The sequence below is a fragment of the Mya arenaria genome, chromosome 11, assembly GCF_026914265.1.
Source record: "Mya arenaria isolate MELC-2E11 chromosome 11, ASM2691426v1".
Lineage (NCBI taxonomy): Eukaryota > Metazoa > Mollusca > Bivalvia > Myida > Myidae > Mya > Mya arenaria.
Genome location: NC_069132.1, coordinates 63,775,241 through 63,795,291, shown reverse-complemented (window position 1 = coordinate 63,795,291; position 20,051 = coordinate 63,775,241). Strand labels below are relative to the sequence as shown.

General features: G+C 34.2%; 1 protein-coding gene across 4 annotated transcripts in view; it reads right to left on the bottom strand.

Annotated features, from left to right (window-relative positions):
* The window catches only part of LOC128208918 (HHIP-like protein 1), a 38,206-nt gene that overhangs the window by 10,018 nt on the left and 8,137 nt on the right, over positions 1 to 20,051 (bottom strand). For 2 of the 4 annotated variants that reach the window (XM_052912632.1, XM_052912633.1), the window contains exons 2-8: positions 18,897 to 18,982; positions 17,808 to 17,992; positions 11,646 to 11,783; positions 11,297 to 11,435; positions 10,009 to 10,151; positions 8,319 to 8,400; positions 5,657 to 5,790 (exon numbers count right to left, since the gene is read on the bottom strand). In XM_052912632.1, coding sequence (XP_052768592.1) covers positions 5,657 to 5,790; positions 8,319 to 8,400; positions 10,009 to 10,151; positions 11,297 to 11,435; positions 11,646 to 11,783; positions 17,808 to 17,992; positions 18,897 to 18,982 — 907 coding nt within the window. Of the gene's footprint in view, positions 1 to 2,664; positions 3,095 to 5,523; positions 5,791 to 8,318; positions 8,401 to 10,008; positions 10,152 to 11,296; positions 11,436 to 11,645; positions 11,784 to 17,807; positions 17,993 to 18,896; positions 18,983 to 20,051 lie in introns of those variants that run through there. The other 2 variants (XR_008256918.1, XM_052912634.1) reach the window with 2 other exon arrangements.

Here is a 20,051-nt window from a genome sequence, read left to right as displayed (position 1 = left end):
AATATTTGAGGTGGTACGCAAACTTTAATGTAAATTCTAAGTCGAAAAAGGAGCATAATTCTGTCAAAATGCTTGATACAGTTACCTCCTCCTGTGTACAGGTTGGGGGCATGATGGTAAACAAGCATGGGAAGTTTCAAAGCCCTATATCAATGGACTTTGAATTTTTTTGAGGTGGTACGCAAACTTTAACGTAAATTCTAAGTAAAAAAGGGGGCATAATTTTGTCAAAATGCTTAATAGAGTAACCTCCACCTGTGTACAGGTTGGGGGCATGATGGTGAACAAGTGTGGAAAGTTTCAAAGCCATATGTCTATAGACTTTGAAAATATTTGAGGTGGTACGCAAACTTTAACGTAAATTCTTAGTCGTAAAAGGGGCATTTTTTTGTCAAAATGCTTGATAGAGTTACCTCCTCCTGTGTACAGGTATGGGGCATGATGGTGAACAATAGTGCAAAGTTTCAAAGCCAGATGTCAATGGACCTGAAAATATTTGAGGTGGTACGCAAACTTTAACGTAAATTCTAAGTAGAAAAGGTGCGTAATTTTGTCAAAATGCTTGATAGAGTTACCTTCTCCTGTGTACAGGTTGGGGGCATGATGGTGAACAAGTGTGCAAAGTTTCAAAGCCAGATGTCAATGGACTTTGAAAATATTTGAGGTGGTACAAAACTCTTACAAAAACTTAAACATAAGTGTTTACGCCGACGCCGATGCCAACGCTCGGGTGACTAGGATAGCTCTCCTTATTCTTCGAATAGTCGAGCTAATGAATAACAAATATAATACGTAATAATGATGTATGGTAAAAAAGAGAATAAACTGCAGTTAACATATATTTGACTTAAAGGGATCCTGTCATAGATTTGTACCAAGTTGCTTTATCAATTAATAACAATTAAAACACTATAAATATTGATCTTTCACATTGATGTTGATCTTGCAAGGCCAAAATATAGCAATTCTTGATATTCCAGACAACATGATCAATATTGACGGGAAACAAATATCAGATTTAGCAAAAGCACCAGTCCTGCAGTTTAAAAAAATTGTCATGTACTTGCATTGAAAGTGTTGTAATTTTATCAGCTATGCATTTGTCCCTCTATGACCTTTGCCAAATTGTGTGTCTAACACAGTTCATAAGTATATGACTTCAAAGACATTATTTTTGAAAACATATAGCAATTTTTTTCTTAATGGTGCATGCCTTCAGTAAGTTAACTTTGACTTCTATTTACAACTGCCATTACTTGCATTTCAGCCTACCAATTGTTGCTACTTTCCAAACTTTGAGAGAATCCCTTTTTCATTTCTATTAAAATCTTACAATACTTGCATCAGCAGTCCACAAAATGTTGCCATTTGTGAATGTTTTAGAATGTCGCTCAAATGAGCTTGCCCTGATGTCTCCATCATTAAATATGAACCTGTTACAAATCTACATGTACCTATAATAATGTGTAAATATTAGATACTAAAAAAATAGAGATTAATATTCCTGATAAGAAAACCTAGTAACCATTTGAAAGACATAGTATTTTTGTGGATCATAATCTGGTACCACATATAATGCAAAATATACAAAGAAGCAAAATATACATGCCAGTCTTAATATAAATTAAAACATGAAACTACAAATATGAATATAAAAGCTATACAAGACATTTAAAATTTGTAAAACATTTTTCAAAACAACACCAGCTGTTATTGCTAATTCATAAGGCCAAACACCAATAACTTTGTGGACACATTTCCCTGATATACCTTTTTATTTAGTCATAACCCTTATTCTGTTTTTTGTAAGAGTAAAAATATGTACACATATATAGATATAAAGTTTATTTGTATGATGTAAGATTCTAGGGGACATTATATTAATGTTAACAATAAAACAGTATACATACATTTTTGTAGACAATAAAAAAAACTGCCTTAATAATATGGTTTCCCTACCAACCTAGCCTGATTATTTCTAACCATGTAACAGGAACCACAACTTTATTTTTGTTTGGCCTTTGAATGCAGTAAAAAAACAATAACAAACAATCCTGCACCAACTGCAACCATATAAAAAATTGTCCTAATACATACATAACCAAGCAAATCAAGCTGCTGAAAATGCCACTTTGATGCATGACTTTTTGAAAGTCAATTTCTCCAATTTAAAATAAATACTCCAAAATATATGGTGCAAAATATATTGACAAAACTTGCACATATACATGTAGAAATTCAATTCTTAACTTTAATGATCAATAAAGGCCACTGACGGTTTATAAATGATTGTAACATGCTTGCTGTGAGGCAAAAAATGCCAGTACTTGATTGTTGTTTTTCTTAGTCCAACAAGGGGCATAATTTGAAAATAATTTAATCCATTGTAATGGGTCTTGCTATACATGAACACATTGTGACTCGTAATATGTGATCAATGATTCTGTAGAATAACATCAAAATATTTTTAATTATTAAATAAGTCCGACGAGGGGCATAATTTGGTAATTATTCAATCCATTGTTAGGAACTTTGCTACACATGTGCAAATTATGACTGGTAATATGTGAAATATGTGAACAATGTTTCAGTTGAATTAGTACTTCAACATATTGTTAATGCCCCCCCCCCCCCCCCCGAATACGAGATTCTAAAGGGTGTTTTTTTCATTAAGTATGCTAGTCAATTGTCAGTATTCCATCAATATGACCATTATTGTAAATATAGAAACAAATAAATACATGTATGATTAACATTGGTCCACTTGAGTTCAGGGTAAATTTCATCAAACTGGCTGAACTCACTGGAGAATATACTGTTGTTTTTGTTCTTACAGTAGTACCTGATTCTTGTGCAGTATTTTTAACTAGATCATGTTCTGTTGTATGTGTATTTGGCAAACTCTCGCTGCTTGAGGAAGCTGGACTTGTGTTATTAATTTGAATAGTAGCAGTTGAACTAATATTCAGAATTGTCGAAGTTGACTTCGAAATGATACTCGAAATTGTAGTAGTTGACACCAAATTTGTTGTAATACTTGTAAGATCAGCACTGTTGGTGGATATCTGATGGTCTTCTGTTGTAGAGTTATCACCTGTTAAAATGTGTTTTTTTTTGGTTAATTATAGCAACTACAATATTTAAGCCAAACCATAATTTATCATGCAAGCCAAAAAAATGCATTTATAAGGTTCCAATGTTTAAATAATCAGTTTTTCTTTTAACCAATCAATAGGCAATAACTATAAATTTTGGATGATACCAGGTGAACCTATGATTGTTGGTATAATTTGTTATCATTTAAAAGGGCATTTCTTGCTGATAACTGAACAAATATAAATGACAAAAAAATGTAATTTTGTTTTATACTTCCACAATAATCAGCAACTTTGCAATCTTTCAAGGCTAAAAAAGCATGTTTCTGATAAAAATCCTATCAAATGTACCAACATCATATTTTGGGGTCACTAGGCCTCAACAATTCACATTTTACTGAACACTGGATACCTCAATTTTCAGAACATATTTTTAGCTTGAACAAAATAATTTTTAGATTCTCATCTGGACTTAAATGGAAAAACATACAGCAATCGACAAAGGGGATTTCAAAGCTCATTTGTTGTTTGTTAATTTCAGCTGATAAAAAGGCATAACTCAATTTTTATTTAACCCATAGTTATGGATCTTGATAAACATGTTCCTATTGTCACTGACAGGTAACATGTGTATTAAGTTTCATATGTACATCTTAAGTGGTTCTGAAGTTATGGCCAGGGTCAAATATAATGAACTCTGACAATAACAGTGACCAAGGCTATGACGTTAAAGCAACCTTACTTATTTGAAAAAACAGACAAACCAAAAATTGGGAGATGGGTGGATTTTACTTAACTTTTTCACCACAAAAGTTTATATTTTGACCTCAACTACACGACAAAGGCAATTCTTTTATCCTTAAAAAGAATTAAAGCAGGGGTTGTATTTTTTTTGGATGAGAATCCACAATTATTTTTTTCTCTTGCCTAGCTACATCATTAAAATTCAAGTCATATATTTAGTTAGTGTATACATAAAGTGCTTTCCAACAACATACATGTGCTATTTTGATAATCTAAATACTTTATTGCATTTATTTTTCAGATATATACACACATATACACAAGCAGGTATGCCCTAAGGAATAATTCATACAAATTGAAAAATGTTTTTGCCTAAATTCTATCAATAAAAGTAAGGTTCATGCAATTTTAATGAGGGTATGTTTTTTTGTGATATTTGTATGTGTGTGTGTGTGTGGTGTAAGTTTGTTTTTGATGTGTATATTTGTGTATGTGATGTCAGTTTGTTTTTGGTGTTTGTATTTGTTAATGTGATGTTAGTTTGTTTTTGGTGTTTGTATTTGTTAATGTGATGTTAGTTTGTTTTTGGTGTTTGTATTTGTTAATGTGATGTCAGTTTGTTTTTGGTGTTCGTATTTGTGTATGTGATGTCAGTTTGTTTTTGGTGTTTGTATTTGTTAATGTGATGTTAGTTTGCTTTTGGTGTTCGTATTTGTGTATGTGATGTCAGTTTGCTTTTGGTGTTTGTATTTGTTAATGTGATGTTAGTTTGTTTTTGGTGTTCGTATTTGTGTATGTGATGTTAGTTTGCTTTTGGTGTTCGTATTTGTGTATGTGATGTTAGTTTGTTTTTGGTGTTTGTATTTGTGTATGTGATGTTAGTTTGTTTTTGGTGTTCGTATTTGTGTATGTGATGTTAGTTTGCTTTTGGTGTTCGTATTTGTGTATGTGATGTTAGTTTGTTTTTGGTGTTCGTATTTGTTAATGTGATGTTAGTTTGCTTTTGGTGTTCGTATTTGTGTATGTGATGTTAGTTTGCTTTTGGTGTTCGTATTTGTGTATGTGATGTTAGTTTGCTTTTGGTGTTCGTATTTGTGTATGTGATGTTAGTTTGCTTTTGGTGTTCGTATTTGTGTATGTGATGTTAGTTTGCTTTTGGTGTTCGTATTTGTGTATGTGATGTTAGTTTGCTTTTGGTGTTCGTATTTGTGTATGTGATGTTAGTTTGCTTTTGGTGTTCGTATTTGTGTATGTGATGTTAGTTTGTTTTTGGTGTTCGTATTTGTGTATGTGATGTTAGTTTGTATGTGTCTACAGTTCATTGTCGCTTGGGCCCTTGCCTTGTGTCCCAAAACAGGATTTATCTTTTAATATTCCACTACTGGGCTTGTCCATGTATTTTTCATTGTATTCTTGTGAAAGTCCCTGGGCAAGACAGGTTAAGGGCTTTGCCACATGTAAAACTTTGCCAAATCTGAGCAATGTCTGTAAAAATCCATTCATTTAGGAATTGTACTTCTATGTTTTGAAAAAAATTGACAAGTGTATCACATATTGTAAATAAATTGCACCTTAGAAAAAATAATAGCTGTAGTTCAAAAGAAGAGGACTCAGGTTCTTTTATTGAACAGATATCATATTAATTTTTTTAAGCAGTTTAATTCATTCACAGTACCTTCCTTACCTTAAAACATAAACATAGTTGACAATAACCTTTTTAGCTCATATCCCATGATGCACCAGAGCAACTTCCTGTCAAAGCCAGTGCCCTACTGTACAAGCCAGTACCCATGCAAACAGGCATGAAGACAACATACCAGCCACAGGGGGGATAGTGGATGGAGCATGGCTGACCGTAGCTGTGGTTTTTTGAGGCGTGTTTACTTGAGGCGTAGTTATTGTTGGTGGAGTCTGGACATCATATCCTTTGCAGTCCTGTGGATTTCCACGTCTTATGTGGTTGAAAAATAGAGAGTCAAACAGTTTGAAAAATAAGATACGATAAAAACACTTACATATGCAAATACTGGACACAGTGGCCAAAACAAGCACAAGCCTGGTGAACTGCTTTAACGACATGCTCAGATAATTAATTTTATGTAGAAGATTGTTTACATTTGTTGATGGCAAGCAAAAGTATAAGGAATCAGACTTGTTCATCCAATATTCTAATTGTGATAACTGAGAACTGAAACAAGAGCTGTCATAGAGACACCGTGCTCGACTATTCCGCAGCTTTTCAGTGTAAGGATCGAAAAGTTTTGGCGAAAACATGCATGGATCAATGTAAAATTAGATTAGAATGATGCCTGCAAAGATTTGTGTAAAATTCAAAAACATTCAGCCTTTAATGAAATACAGATTTGATGGAAATAGCATGCAATACATTAAAGGATTATAGGTTATATTATAATATTCCAATAATAAAAGGCCATTATTTGCAAAATACAGTTATCTAACTTAGTTGTTCAAGTAGGTTGGGTGGTTGAGTACCATTGTATAAAGTCTCAATGCAATACATCAAGTAGTTGCTGAGATATTAACCTATGTGTGCTAACATGCAAAACCTTAACCAGAATTTATAATTCGCATAATAAAGGGGCAAACATTATAAAATATAGAAGATAGAGTTATCTTACTTCATTATTTAAGAAGGTTGAATGGTTGGGAGCCTGTGTACAAAGTTTCAATGTAATACATGATGTATTCGCTGAGGTATTGACTTAAAAGTGGTTACATGAAAAACCTTAACCAGAATTTCTTTGTCGAATAAAAAAGGACCATTATTTGAATTTAATGCAGACTAGAGTTTTCTAACTTGGTTATTTAAGTAGATTAGATGGTTGAGTACCATTGTATTAAGTCTCAATGCAATACATTAAGTAGTTGCTGAGATATTAACCTATGTGTGCTTACATGCAAAACCTTAACCAGAATTTCTAAGTCAAATAATAAAGGCCCATTTTTTGCATTATATTCAAATAATTGTTATCTTCATTAATTTAGTAGGTTAGATAGTTGGGAATACATATCCAAAGTTTCAATGCAATAAATGATCTATTTAATGAGATAATGACTTACATGCAAAACCTTAACCAAGATGTGACGCCAATGCCGACACCAGGGTGAGTAGTATAGCTCTCCATATTCTTCGAAAAGTCGAGCTAAAAATCAGGTTTCTGATGACTGTGCAAATGAATAGTGAAATATTTCATGTGCATGAGTACTACAATCCAAAATGCCTTTAGAAATTTACAAAAACAAGAAACGCCGCAATGCGACGAAACCAGGTTTTTAATGATTAACAGAAGAACTTCAGGCTGTGTCTGTTTTTCTATTTTTAGTAACAGTGACCTTGACCCTAGGGACCCCAAATGTAATCCGTTGAAAGGTATCCATAAACTCTTCCTTTATACCAAGTTGGGTCAGGATATGTCAACCCTAACTTAAGTTATTCAGTTTCAACCATTATTCTATTTTTAGTAACAGTGACCTTGACCTTGAATCTAGGGACACCAAACGCAATCCCATTAAAGGTATCCATAAACTCTTCCTTTATACCTGATTTGGTCAAAATATGTGGACCCTGACTAAAGATATTCAGATTCAACTGTTTTCCTAATTTTAGTAACAGTGACCTTGACCCTAGGGACCCCAAACGCAATCCCATGAAAGGTATCCATAAACTCTTCCTATAGACCAAGTTTAGTCAAGTTATGTCAACCCTAACAAAAGTTATTTAGTTTTTCTATTTTTAGTAACAGTGACCTTGACCTTGACCCTAGGGACCCTTAATGCAATCCCATGAAAGGTATCCATAAACTCTTCCTATAAACCAAGTTTAGTCAAGATATGTCTACCCTAACTAAAGTAATTCAATTTCAAACGTTTTTCTATCTTTAGTAACAGTGACCTTGACCTTGAACCTAGGGACCCCAAACACAATCCCATAAAAGGTCTCCATAAACTCTTCCTATAGACCAAGTTAAGTCAAGATATGTCATCCCTAACTAAAGTTATTCAGTTTCAACCGTTTTTCAATTTTTAGTAACAGTGACCTTGACCTTGACCCTAGGGACCCCAAATGCAATCCCATGATAGGTCATTATAAACTCTTCCTATAGACCAAGTTCAGTCAATGTATGTCATCCCTAACTAAAGTTATTCAGTTTCAACTATTTTTCTATTTTTAGTTACAGTGACCTTGACCTTGACCCTAGGGACCCCAAACACAATCCCATGAAAGGTACCCCAAAACTCTTTCTATAGACCAAGTTTGGTCAATATATGTCAACCCTTACTAAAGTTATTCAGTTTCATAGGTGAGTTTGATGCCGCCCGCCCGGCCGAACATTAACGTTCGTCATTCTAATAATCAGGTTTCACTATGTGAAAACCTGGTTAATAAAAGATAAGAAGTACAGCATTCTATCAACAATGAGGACACGAAAAACAACTTTACAACTGCAATAAGCTTACCTGATGGGGTCGACAATCTTGTAAACAGTTCCGGCACGAACAGTTGTGGAGGCATAGTCGGTTGACAGCATGTACACCTCCCCTGAAATGGTAAAAAATATTTATATTAAAGATGCACTCATACTCCCAAATAAGATGTACATGTACCACAATTAATACAGTTGTTTTAATTTACCGAAAAGGAAATAATTAATATCGAAAACAATGGTTCTAATGAAGGATACTTTGTCTAATTGGAAAGAAAGGTGCAGAAAACACAGTATTTCTACCTTATGCGATGATAGATGATCACTGTAAATCATTTAGGACCCACCAGTCATTTAATACCTGAGTGTGCATTTACAGTATTAAATACACTGTTACAATCTTGTTATCAGTAATTAATATTATATCCATAAATGCATTATTTAGTAAGTAGTTAAAAAAGCCTTATCACTCAAAATTAATGTTTGTTATACATGTGTATTTGTTGATTTTAAATATGAGTGTCACTTTAAACAACTTTTTTTTGATAGGTTTAATACAACATGAACTTTACCACAATGCAAATTTGATGAATACAATCAAAGGAGCCTAAATCATCAAAAATATAAGTACCTACAGAACGTAGTACAACATCTTAGTCAAAATGCAGAAAACTGCAGATATGGTAGCATATACACATGTACTTCCACTGAATTAAAAACTTTTAGATTAAGATTGAGATTGTTTCAGTGAAATACTAGGTGGAAAGAATTTAAGCCTAAGCAAAAATAATATGTTTGGTTAAGGTTCCATCTTGTCCAAAAACAGGTTTGGTAGGAAGAATATTTTTTTTCATTTTTGTTTTTTTTGTTAGGCTTTATGCTAGAACTTTATTGTCATCATTGGGGAAGGGCGTAAATGAAGTATGCAGTATCAAGCTTTTTAAACTACCTGTAGATATTAAAATACACAAAAAAAAGACAAAAAAAAACTGACAGACTTTAAAACCGCAGGGTGGGTCGTTATTTCGTAGGCAGCCTCAGGTCAGGCAACCCAAACTAGAAGTGTTTTTTAAGGCCATATCTTAAATAGAGGGAGGCGTTTAAACATTTGATGTAAAAACACTTAGATAGTATGTAAAACTATGTTATCACAGGTGTTGTTATTACAATTTATACAACAACAACCCTGTAAATAGCTCTCAGCCAATTAAGTGCCTGCCATTCACCATGAAGCAACTTCAAATTTTGTAGCAGATGGCAAAAACATTTTTTTGGACATGCACATTTCAAGACTAAAATGGAAGTTAATATATTAAGAAATGAAGACTTATATACTAAAGATCATTTATGACAAAATTTAGATAAATCTGTTCCGTAATTCTATTGTAAATTGTGTTACACCTCTGACAATTCAAGTTTAAAGCACACTGAAAGAGTAGCCATTTTTCTGATTCTCTCCCTTCAAAACATCTTTCCCAGTTTCCTTTCAGGCTCGTTTCTGGATCCCCCACTCATGCCCTTTGGTCAGATTTATATAATTATGCCTATCTTCCAAACTTCCAAACAAAGTATACATATAATCCTTATATACTAATTTTATAGACCTACCATCCTCATCCTTGCTGATATGATGCTGGTATAAAAGTTCGTCATTAGCAGTGGTTACAGATATCAGAAACACCCAATTTAAGTTCTTTAGGATCCAAATAACATTTTATACCCACCCTTCTCATCCTCGCCAAATGATATGATGCTGGTGGCGTAGTCGTTGACGAGAGGGGGTACACAGACATTCGAAGCACACATCTTCAGTTCCTTGTTTGTCCACGTGTCATTGTTGGCATGGTGGAGAAGACGGAAAAGACGCCTGAAAAATTCATGGTCTCAGTGTCAACTTATTAATATAAAAGAAGTTGTTAAGCACTTCTTGTGCTTGATATTTTACATCAAATTCATTCATAAGCATTTATTATTTGGACTTTTTTCTTCTTAATTTCCATACATTTGTATCCCATATTTTCTTGCAGTAGGTCAAATGGTCACAGTAAAGGTCACCTGAGGACAACATTGATATTTGTTTTCAAAATTGTACACATGGTCCAAATTTAGCTTAACAGGACACAGTTTAGGTCATCAGGGGACAACATTGATATTTACTATCAAATCTGTAGAGAAGGTGTAAATTTCATTGCTACAGCTTCAAAAATAAGAAAGCAGGTAAAAAGGTCACAGTGAAGGTCATCAGAGGACAACATTGATATTTATTATCAAAACTGTAGACAAGGTCCAAATTCCATTGCTATAGCTTAAAAAAATAAGAAAGTAGGTCAAAAGGTCACAGTCAAGGTCATCTAAGCACAACATTAATGTGTTTGCAAAATTGTACTCATGGTCAAAAGTGGGCCAGGATAGCTAATAAATAAATGAGTTTTTAATTTTTTAAGCTGTCTGACTATAACAAACGTGAACGAGTCCATTAATGCTGTGTTTTTTATACAAATGTGCCACACCTATGACACAGACAATTTCTGCACGATTATGCAGGCATATAATTAAGTTCCTCTGTAGGTTTCCTGTCCGTAAAAACAACAGATGATTGAAAAGGCAGAAGAGGTTTAATGAATTAATTAGTGTCAAAGAAATTGATGATTGAAAAACCAGTCTGTATCTGTTAAAAACATTAACCAGTATCAAATGCACTGACTGCCTGTTTGTAATGAAAATAACAGACTATGCAATCACTTTTGTACAAAACAGAAATTTTGGAAATATTTATATTTTCTCGTATTTTATCACTGTTATTCCTTACTCATCAAATAAATCTGTACAAACCCTTTAGTTCGGCCAAAAAGTAATTTTCAATAATTTCTTGAAAAAGAATTTGAAAAAGACCTTTTGGTCTAAACATCAATAAAGTTATTTTTTTAAACCAACATCAAACGTTTCTTTTCGCATTATACATTAAATTTTCAATCTAGATTCAATCAACTAAAAACACTTAAAACCACATACCCACTCATAAAATCTCCATATATGTAGTAGCCCTGGAGATTTGGGCTTTGGCAACCGCGATAAAAATGGCCCCCGGTCACAGACTTTCCAAAGGAATGTGGATAATCCCAGATGGGGGCTGTCACATTTCCTCCTGATGCTGAAATGTAGCAAAAGAAATAACTGATATTAATAAAACACATGTATAATTTAACACCATGTTCTTGTTTCAATATATATTGTTTCAAATATTAATTTCCAGTACACTTCCTATCTCTTATTCAATCTTAAATAAGCTCTCCAATAACTGCAATTATTTCAGAAATATTAACTTATTTAGGTTTAGAATAATGTAACAAGCACCACCTACCATATTTACATGCAGAGCAGTAAGGGGCTGTACCCTCCATTTTCTTCCACCCATAGTTAGCTCCCTTCTCTATCAAATCAATTTCTTCTCTGGCACTCTGCCCAACATCTCCGCAAACAATGCGACCTTTTCCAAATTCTGCAAAAAAAAGTTTCTTTTATTCCCATATAACTGGCATAATAAATATAAGCACAGTGACTTATTTCTGTCCTGTTGCCAAGGGAAATAACTCAACAATATTACAACAAGGTCTGGTTAGCCTGTGGTTGGCGCACTCCTTTTCACAAAAGCAACCTGAATTTCATTTCTGGCCTGGGTGCAAGTAAGTTTGCTTGGTGGTCACCAAGCCTGACAAATGGGTTTCCTCCTGGTTCTCTGATTTTCACAATATCACAAGACCACACTCTTGCGCAACATCATACCGACAAGAGTTACTAAGAGCATAAGTTGATATACTTTCTTCACAATACTTGTAAAATATATCAAGATGAAACTAACTACAACAACTACAACAATAACTAGAGCTGTCACAGGAGTGACGAATACCCCCAAATGCCGCCTGGACACAGGAAAGGCAAACCATTCCTTTGAAAAGAGGCCATAATTCCAAGGTAACTGCACACTGCATCTTCTTTTATCATGCATGTATTGTTTTGTTTAAATCTGTTGAGTAATTTAGAAGTTACACTACTGACAAGAAAAACTAGCCTTTCATGAGTTATCGTCCAGAAACCGTTTTTCTATTTTTAGTAACAGTGACCTTGACCTTGGCCCCACCAGCCCCAATATAGAACTTGACCTGTATCTTCTGATGTTACACCTCTGTACCAATTTTTTTTCAAATCTGTCTAGCCTTTCATGAGTTATCATCCGGAAACTATGAAAACCAACAGACCGACCGACAGACCGACCGACAAGCTCACTCCTATATACCCCCTCAAAGTTTGTTTGTGGGGGTATAAAAAGGCCCACATGCCATGACAAATATTTTATGATTAACCTAGACAGTTTTTGGTAAAAAAATAATAACCCATGTTGTATTTGCTTGTTAATTAAAATAGAGTCATTATAGTAAATATACTTAAAAGAGCTTACACAATTCTTTAGATCTCAAGATTCATGTGTGGTTGGGGGTGGGGGAGAAGGGGGGAGGCTGTTTTATCAATAATCCTAGGAGAAATTTTGTACCTAAGAGACACCATCTACATGTATACTGAAGCTGTACTGATATTGCCAATCTTCTTCAATACCGGTTCCGCATCTACCATATCGATAGGGAACAAAATCACCCCTTGTAATCTTGATAAAAAGGCCCTCAGTAAATTATATACTAAGTTAGGTCAAATGCTAAATACCCGTTTTGACCTTATCAAAGAAAAACATGAATAAAAAGTTCATCAATTACGGTTTCATATCTCTAGAAATTAGTGCCTCATCAAGTTTTATCACCATTTCATCACAAAAGAGGTGCTTGAAGCTGTGAAATATCTGATTAATTTCTGGAACAAGGGTAGAACTATATACTTCTTAGATTCTATTGACATCTAAATTGATTGTAAGATCATGCATGCTAGGCTTTGATGAACTCTTCTGTTTGAAATAAGATTTACTCCAGATAACTTTGTACAGCTCTACTTAAGTAAACACACCTTTTTTTAAGTATTCAAACCCCTTATTTTAGGTCACCAGCTCAAAATACACATAACTTCATAAATCATAATAATTCGATCTAGTTGCATAGCATGAAATATATAAATAAAATATCATTTACACAAATAGAGCAGGTATTTACATGTTTATCATATTAACAAATGCTAATCAACAAACATAGCTAATTGTGATATAGTATCCTCTTTTTTGGAACCAATCCAAGTGTAACTAGAACTGAAGGTGGACGGGTGAATTTGGCAGTCTGCCAACCCAATTTCTGTTTACCCCCCCCCCACACATGAGTACCAAGGAAATAATACAGGTGTAAAAAATCACATATACAAAGGTTCACATAATGGTCATGGATATCTAAAAGTTTGAGAAAAATATATTGAAAAATGACAAAGGAGTAGGCCACCAAAGCGAATATTACCCCACTCCCACCCACCTCAGGGGAGATAACAAACCTGTTTCTCTCATTTTCACCATAAAGGGGTCATGATGAAAAATGACAAAGGAGTAGGCCACCAAAGCGAATATTACCCCACTCCCACCCACCTCAGGGGAGATAACAAACCTGTTTCTCTCATTTTCACCATAAAGGGGTCATGACTCCTGACAGGATATTCCAAAATGAAGGTGGACGGGTGAATTTGACAGTCTGCCAACCCAATTTCTGTTTACCCACCCCCACCACCTCCCCCCCACACATGAGTACCAAGGAAATAATACAGGTGCACAAAATCACATATACAAAGGTTCACATCATGGTCATGGATAGCTGAAAGTTTGAGAAAAATATATTGAAAAATGACAAAGGAGTAGGCCACCAAAGCGAATATTGTAACAAATTTAAGGCCTGTATGCACCTAACTTCAGGACTTTTGATGGTCTTTTTAAGGACAAAATCAATTAAAGGTCTTTTTAAGGCCATGCAAACATTCTGATTAATACAGGTGCACCAAATCACATATTCAACAGTTCATATCATGGTCATTGACATCTGAAAGTTTGAAAAAGATTTATAGAAAAAATGAGAAACTAGAAATGTGTCCATAGGACACGGATGCCCCCACTTCGATTTTTTGTCACAGAAAATAAGCCATAATGATTATTCAGGATAATCTGAGGGCCCTAACTTCTAAATGATTAAAGCGATTTCCATGGCTATCGAACTTGATCAAGATATTATGGTCACAAACATGTGTTAAAAGTTTGGTGAGGATTGGACAAACAGTTTTCAAGAATTAGATCGGAAACAATCTTCGGGACGTATTTTTCAAGTCTTTTTTTGCAAATAAAGGGCCGTAACTCCTAAATGACAAAAGCGATTTCCATGGCTATCGAACTTGATCAAGATATTATGGTCACAATCATGTATGTAAAGTTTGGTGAGGATTGGACACATACTTTTCAAGAATTAGATTGGAAACATATATTTTTGAATTATTTTTGGCAAAAAAGGGCCGTAACTCCTAAATGACTAAAGCGATTTCCATGACTATCGAACTTGATCAAGATATTATGGTCACAAACATGTGTTTAAAGTTTGGTGAGGATTGGACAAACGGTTTTCAAGAATTAGATCGGAAACAATCTTCGGGAATTTTTGGCAAAAAAGGGCCGTAACTCCTAAATGACTAAAGCGATTTCCATGACTATCGAACTTGATCAAGATATTATGGTCACAAACATGTGTTTAAAGTTTGGTGAGGATTGGACAAACGGTTTTCAAGAATTAGATCGGAAACAATCTTCGGGACGTACGTACGTACGTACGTACGTACGTACGTACGTACGGACGTACGTACGTACGTACGTACGGACAAGGGCAACCCTATATGCCGCCACTTTGTGGGGGGCATAAAAAATTACCAAGGATTAGGCTAGACAAAGCTGTATAATTTTTGCCTATTTTAACTTATTCAGGGGCCATAATTGGAGACATGATCATGTGATTCCAACCACAATCACAGGGGCAAATGTTCTCACCATGGCTAAAAGTTTGAAAAAGATTCATTCAAAAATGACGAAGGAGTAGGACGAACAAAACTAATTTTACCCAATTTAACTCATTAAGGGGCCACAACTCCACTCAGGATCATGTGACTCCCACCAAATTCATGGAGGCAAAGGTTTACATCATGGCCATTAATATTTGAGAGTTTGAAAAAGATTTGCTCAATAGCTTCAAAGAAGAATCCTGGACAAAGCTAATTTTGCCTAATTTAACTCATTAAGGGGCCACAACTCCACTCAGGATCATGCAACTCTGACCAAATCCACGGAGGCACAGGTTTACATCATGGTCATTAATATTTGAAAGTTTGAAAAAGATTTGTTCAATAACAACAAAGATGAATCCCGGACAAAAAAAAACGGACGGACAGACGGACAGACGGACAGACAGACAGACAGACAGACAGACGGACAACCCGATTCCAGTATACCCCCCCAAACTTTGTTTTGGGGGGTATAGTAAGGTCACTTTAAGTGCATCAGACTCATTCACTAATCTTTGATTAGAGATTATATTTACCAGGTGTTAATGATAAGAAAATAGAACAAAGATCAAATTGATATTCCACATGTTTTTTTGCCATTTTATCTTTAGAAACAGGTTAATTATCCAAGTCAATTAGGTTATAAAATCAAGTTCATAAAGGGAAAACCAGGGGTGTTGTAATGAATGATGATGATTGTTTAGAGAATATTTGCTGCGCCATCAAATATTATGAAAGTATTGCTTCCTGTGATCAGCAAGTGGAATTTATTTTGATCTTACATCAAAACTCAACAAATTTTCTTTGTCTTTCTTAAGAAAATGACAAAATTATTGTTATTTGGAAAATCACATGTCAGGGAAGCATTTAAAGTCATGATGTCATTTAAAAGATTCAACACAGCATTATAAGTGAATGCTCAATAACACTTAGAATTCATACCTCTCCCTGCCGTAAAAAATAACGTAAGTGAAAATAACATGATATTTCATCGAAAAGCATGTGAAATAATTTCTTAAACAAGATGCAAAGTTTTATTCTGTCAGGTAGTTAACTTTTAAGTAAAAACAAGAGAATCGAAAAAGAATTATCTATCTTAAATGAAATATTTGATAACACTTAGAATGCATTAAATGTTTATCTTTATTCAAAACAGTGAGCCTTGGGTCCTTCAAAATGACTTAACCTTATAAAATAAAGTGACAATGTGGATTATATGCTAATAAATATTTTGATTCATTAAGCACTACTTTGATGATGGGTATTCTACTCTAGATTCAATTGTATGAAGGAACATCTTATCAGTGATCAAATTGATGATTGGTAAATCCATTAGTAACAATATTATCAATCTTTAAGCAAACTGTTTTATTGGGAATGTTCAACACAGACAGTTTAAAATTTTAAATAACACTTTCAATATAGTTAGTGACTCACAGCCAATTCTATAAAAAACAGCTATTTTTAGGTTTGGTAAAAAGTAGTCAAAGTGTTCAATGATTGGTCATTATTTATCCAATAATCTGTTGACCAATTAAAATGCTTGCATATTCAAACTAATAAAAAGATAACCTGCGGATAATTGATCCAGTTTAATACAATTGGCCCCATAACACAATGTTTAACACAAGTTGATATTAAAATACTTAGTTATAGCGTCTTTGTTAAAATGGCTGCAATATGATAAAAAAAAGTGAGAATTTAATTAGCTGTGCATTCTTAATATCTCATTTAAAGACAAAAGATAAAAATAAAGTTGTCAAAATTGTAAATCTGTGAGAATCCAGCTTTAAATGCATACTGTTAAGTGAAAGGGGGAGACAATTCAATGACTGAAGCTAGGATTATGGTTCTTGGCCACTGCACTTGTCCATATTGCCCTCTGCCTATGTTTGAAGTTTTATTAAAACTCATCAGTAGTTTTGAAGTGTTTCTCTAGACAAGGGTAGGATGGATGGACACAGGTCGGACAGACAAAAAATGAACTATAAAAAGGCCAAAGAAAATTTATTTTGTGGTTCAAGGTTACATCTTGTCCAAAAAAAGGTAGGGTAGGTAGGTGGATTTCTTATAAGGCTTTGTTAGAATTTTATTGTCATAATTGGGAATTGGTGCAAAAGTAATTTTCAGGTTAAGCTTCTTAAACTTCATAGTAAAACACATGCACAAAAAAATGATCTTTTTAACCAATTGAGTACAAAAAACAGTCACGTAGACACCTTTTTATAAGGTAGGGGTGGGTAACTCAAACAAGAAGTTTTTTGTTTTATTTCTTGTTAGTTAAAACCTGTTGGCTCTATATCTCTTAGCTTGATTTCTTCATTGGCTCGAAACTTGATGAAAAGTACTGATTTTTTTAAACTCTTTATACTATATGTAAGAATTCCCACTTGGTTCAGTAATTGTGTGGCTGAAAGTATTTTGGCCTGTAAGCCTCGAATATCGAGCCAGCAGACTTTGAATATACAAGTACAAAATCTTGAATTCTAATAAAAAAAAAAAAACTTACTAGTGATAGGGTCCCCTCGGTCTTTTCCACACCTCCAAATGTTTCGGACACCGTATGCATAAACTTCAGGCAAAGCCCTTATGTCGTTGACGAACGGATTGTCTGGTGGAATGCTGTACTCTGTACGTCTAACATAGTCTACATTGTCCACATCTATACGCAGTACTTTCCCGAGCAGAGAATTCCTGAAAAGTTATGAAAGCGTTGCTGTGTGTAATGTCTAAATCTACCAAATTAGAGAGTGTTTCTTTTGTTTTCTCCTTTATTGGAATTGTAACAAAGGGTTGGCACTTAACGGTCCAGTTACTTGCATGCATGTACCAATAAATTGCAGGCTTTTCATTTATACCAAATGCCAGTTATTCAGCATTGTCCTTGACAACGAGGTACAAATCAGTAATGTCACTAACTACCTTCATGATTGAAATTATTACAATATGCTAAAGCAATCATTGTACAATTTCCATTGGTTTGAGTGTCCCGTATAACTTATTTCTTGGTTCGAGTGTCCCGTATAACTTATTTCTTATTTCGAGTGTCCCTTATTACTTATTTCTTGGTTCCAGTGTCCCTTATTACTTATTTCTTGGTTCCAGTGTCCCTCGGGTATTTCTTATCTCTACAATAAATCTGTTTGGTGAGACTAAGCAGTACTGTTTCACCATAGAATCTTCAGGTTATTCAAATGTCTTAGAATGAAGCCTCATTGTCTGATACATTTTCATCGCAAATCCTGATGCAGGAATTGTGTATCGAATGACTGGCAGTAGCTAGGCAACATTTAAAACCCTGCAAAATTCTTAATGATTAAGCCTTGGTACTTAATAATTTAATGACTGCCTTTTACAATTTCATTTGCTAAAACGTATGCTTTATTTTTTTCATCATGAAGTCAAAAAGTCATCGAAATTAGTATTTTGGATGTTAAGCATGAATATGAATGTTATTACTGCTTGCCATAACATTTTTTAACAAGCCCTGATGCACAAAAGCCAGAACTTGAGCAAGAGCGGAAAGCATTTTACCAGTGCAGGCATTACGCTAATTTTGACTACTAATAAGACTGATGGATTTTTTATAGATACATACAAGTCTTGGCCGGAGTTGAGCGGATCTCCAGCCATCCCTCCGTCCCCGATAAACAAATACATGTACCCATCGTCTCCAAACAAAATCTGAAATAATTCATTACCATTTTATAATTAAAAACATAAAAGATCACACTCCTCAGTCCTGGAGGAAATTTAATGATACTGTTGGACACACATATGACATCCACAATAGGCCATTTGCACAGGAAAGATTTTAGCCAGATTTTGCACTGATCATAAATTGCTACAAGGATTACCCGGTATCAATTTCTACATAGTTTGAATTTCGATTTTCATTGTTTAAATTATGAAGATTATTTTCCTTTCATAAAAAGGCATGAGGTTTTTCTATGTAAATTGAAACATTAATCAATCATTCATGATAAATATTATGTTATAATTAATGATAAATAAACACAAACATATTGACAAATATTTTGTAAACGTGACATAACTTAATTAACAAAATATAAACAAAACCTAAAACGTGCATTTTTGAACATTAACCTATACCTACCCTTTACCTTCATGATTATTGGATTGAATTTCCCCCATGCGTGTTTCTTTAAGGTAAACCATCCATCATTAGGATGCAAAGATGAGTTAGCGCATTTAGATACAATATATTGACATTTAGATTATTACTATGTTAAATTTACATTGATTTAATATAATATATTTTTTTGCATAGATTTTTGTATAACATCATTTCAATAATGATGGTGCTATTAATTGCACCAGTCAATTTTCACCAAGGTCTCTATTATAAGCCCTGGGAATAGGGGGGACTTTTACTTTCAGTCCAGCCAATCCCGGATAAAAAACCCACCCTGCAGGGACAAACTGCTAGTAAAATCCACACCAAATACCTCCGCACGCCGGGGACATCCTAGGTAAGGCCCATTTCCAGCTATTTTCAGTGCGAAAACAAAACCACCGCTTTCCCTGGTATACCCCTAGACCTTGGGCCGGGGGGGGGGGCCTTGGTTTAAATTGACTGGTGCACTATGATATGATATATCTAAGGGAGGTAATAATTAAAAATTGTGCAATGATTACGTAGCAATTCTATTTGTTTCTTTAAAATAACATAATGCCTATATGATACGAAGCTCTGGGTGAAAACATTACAAGTATTTGAAACAAAAAAAAT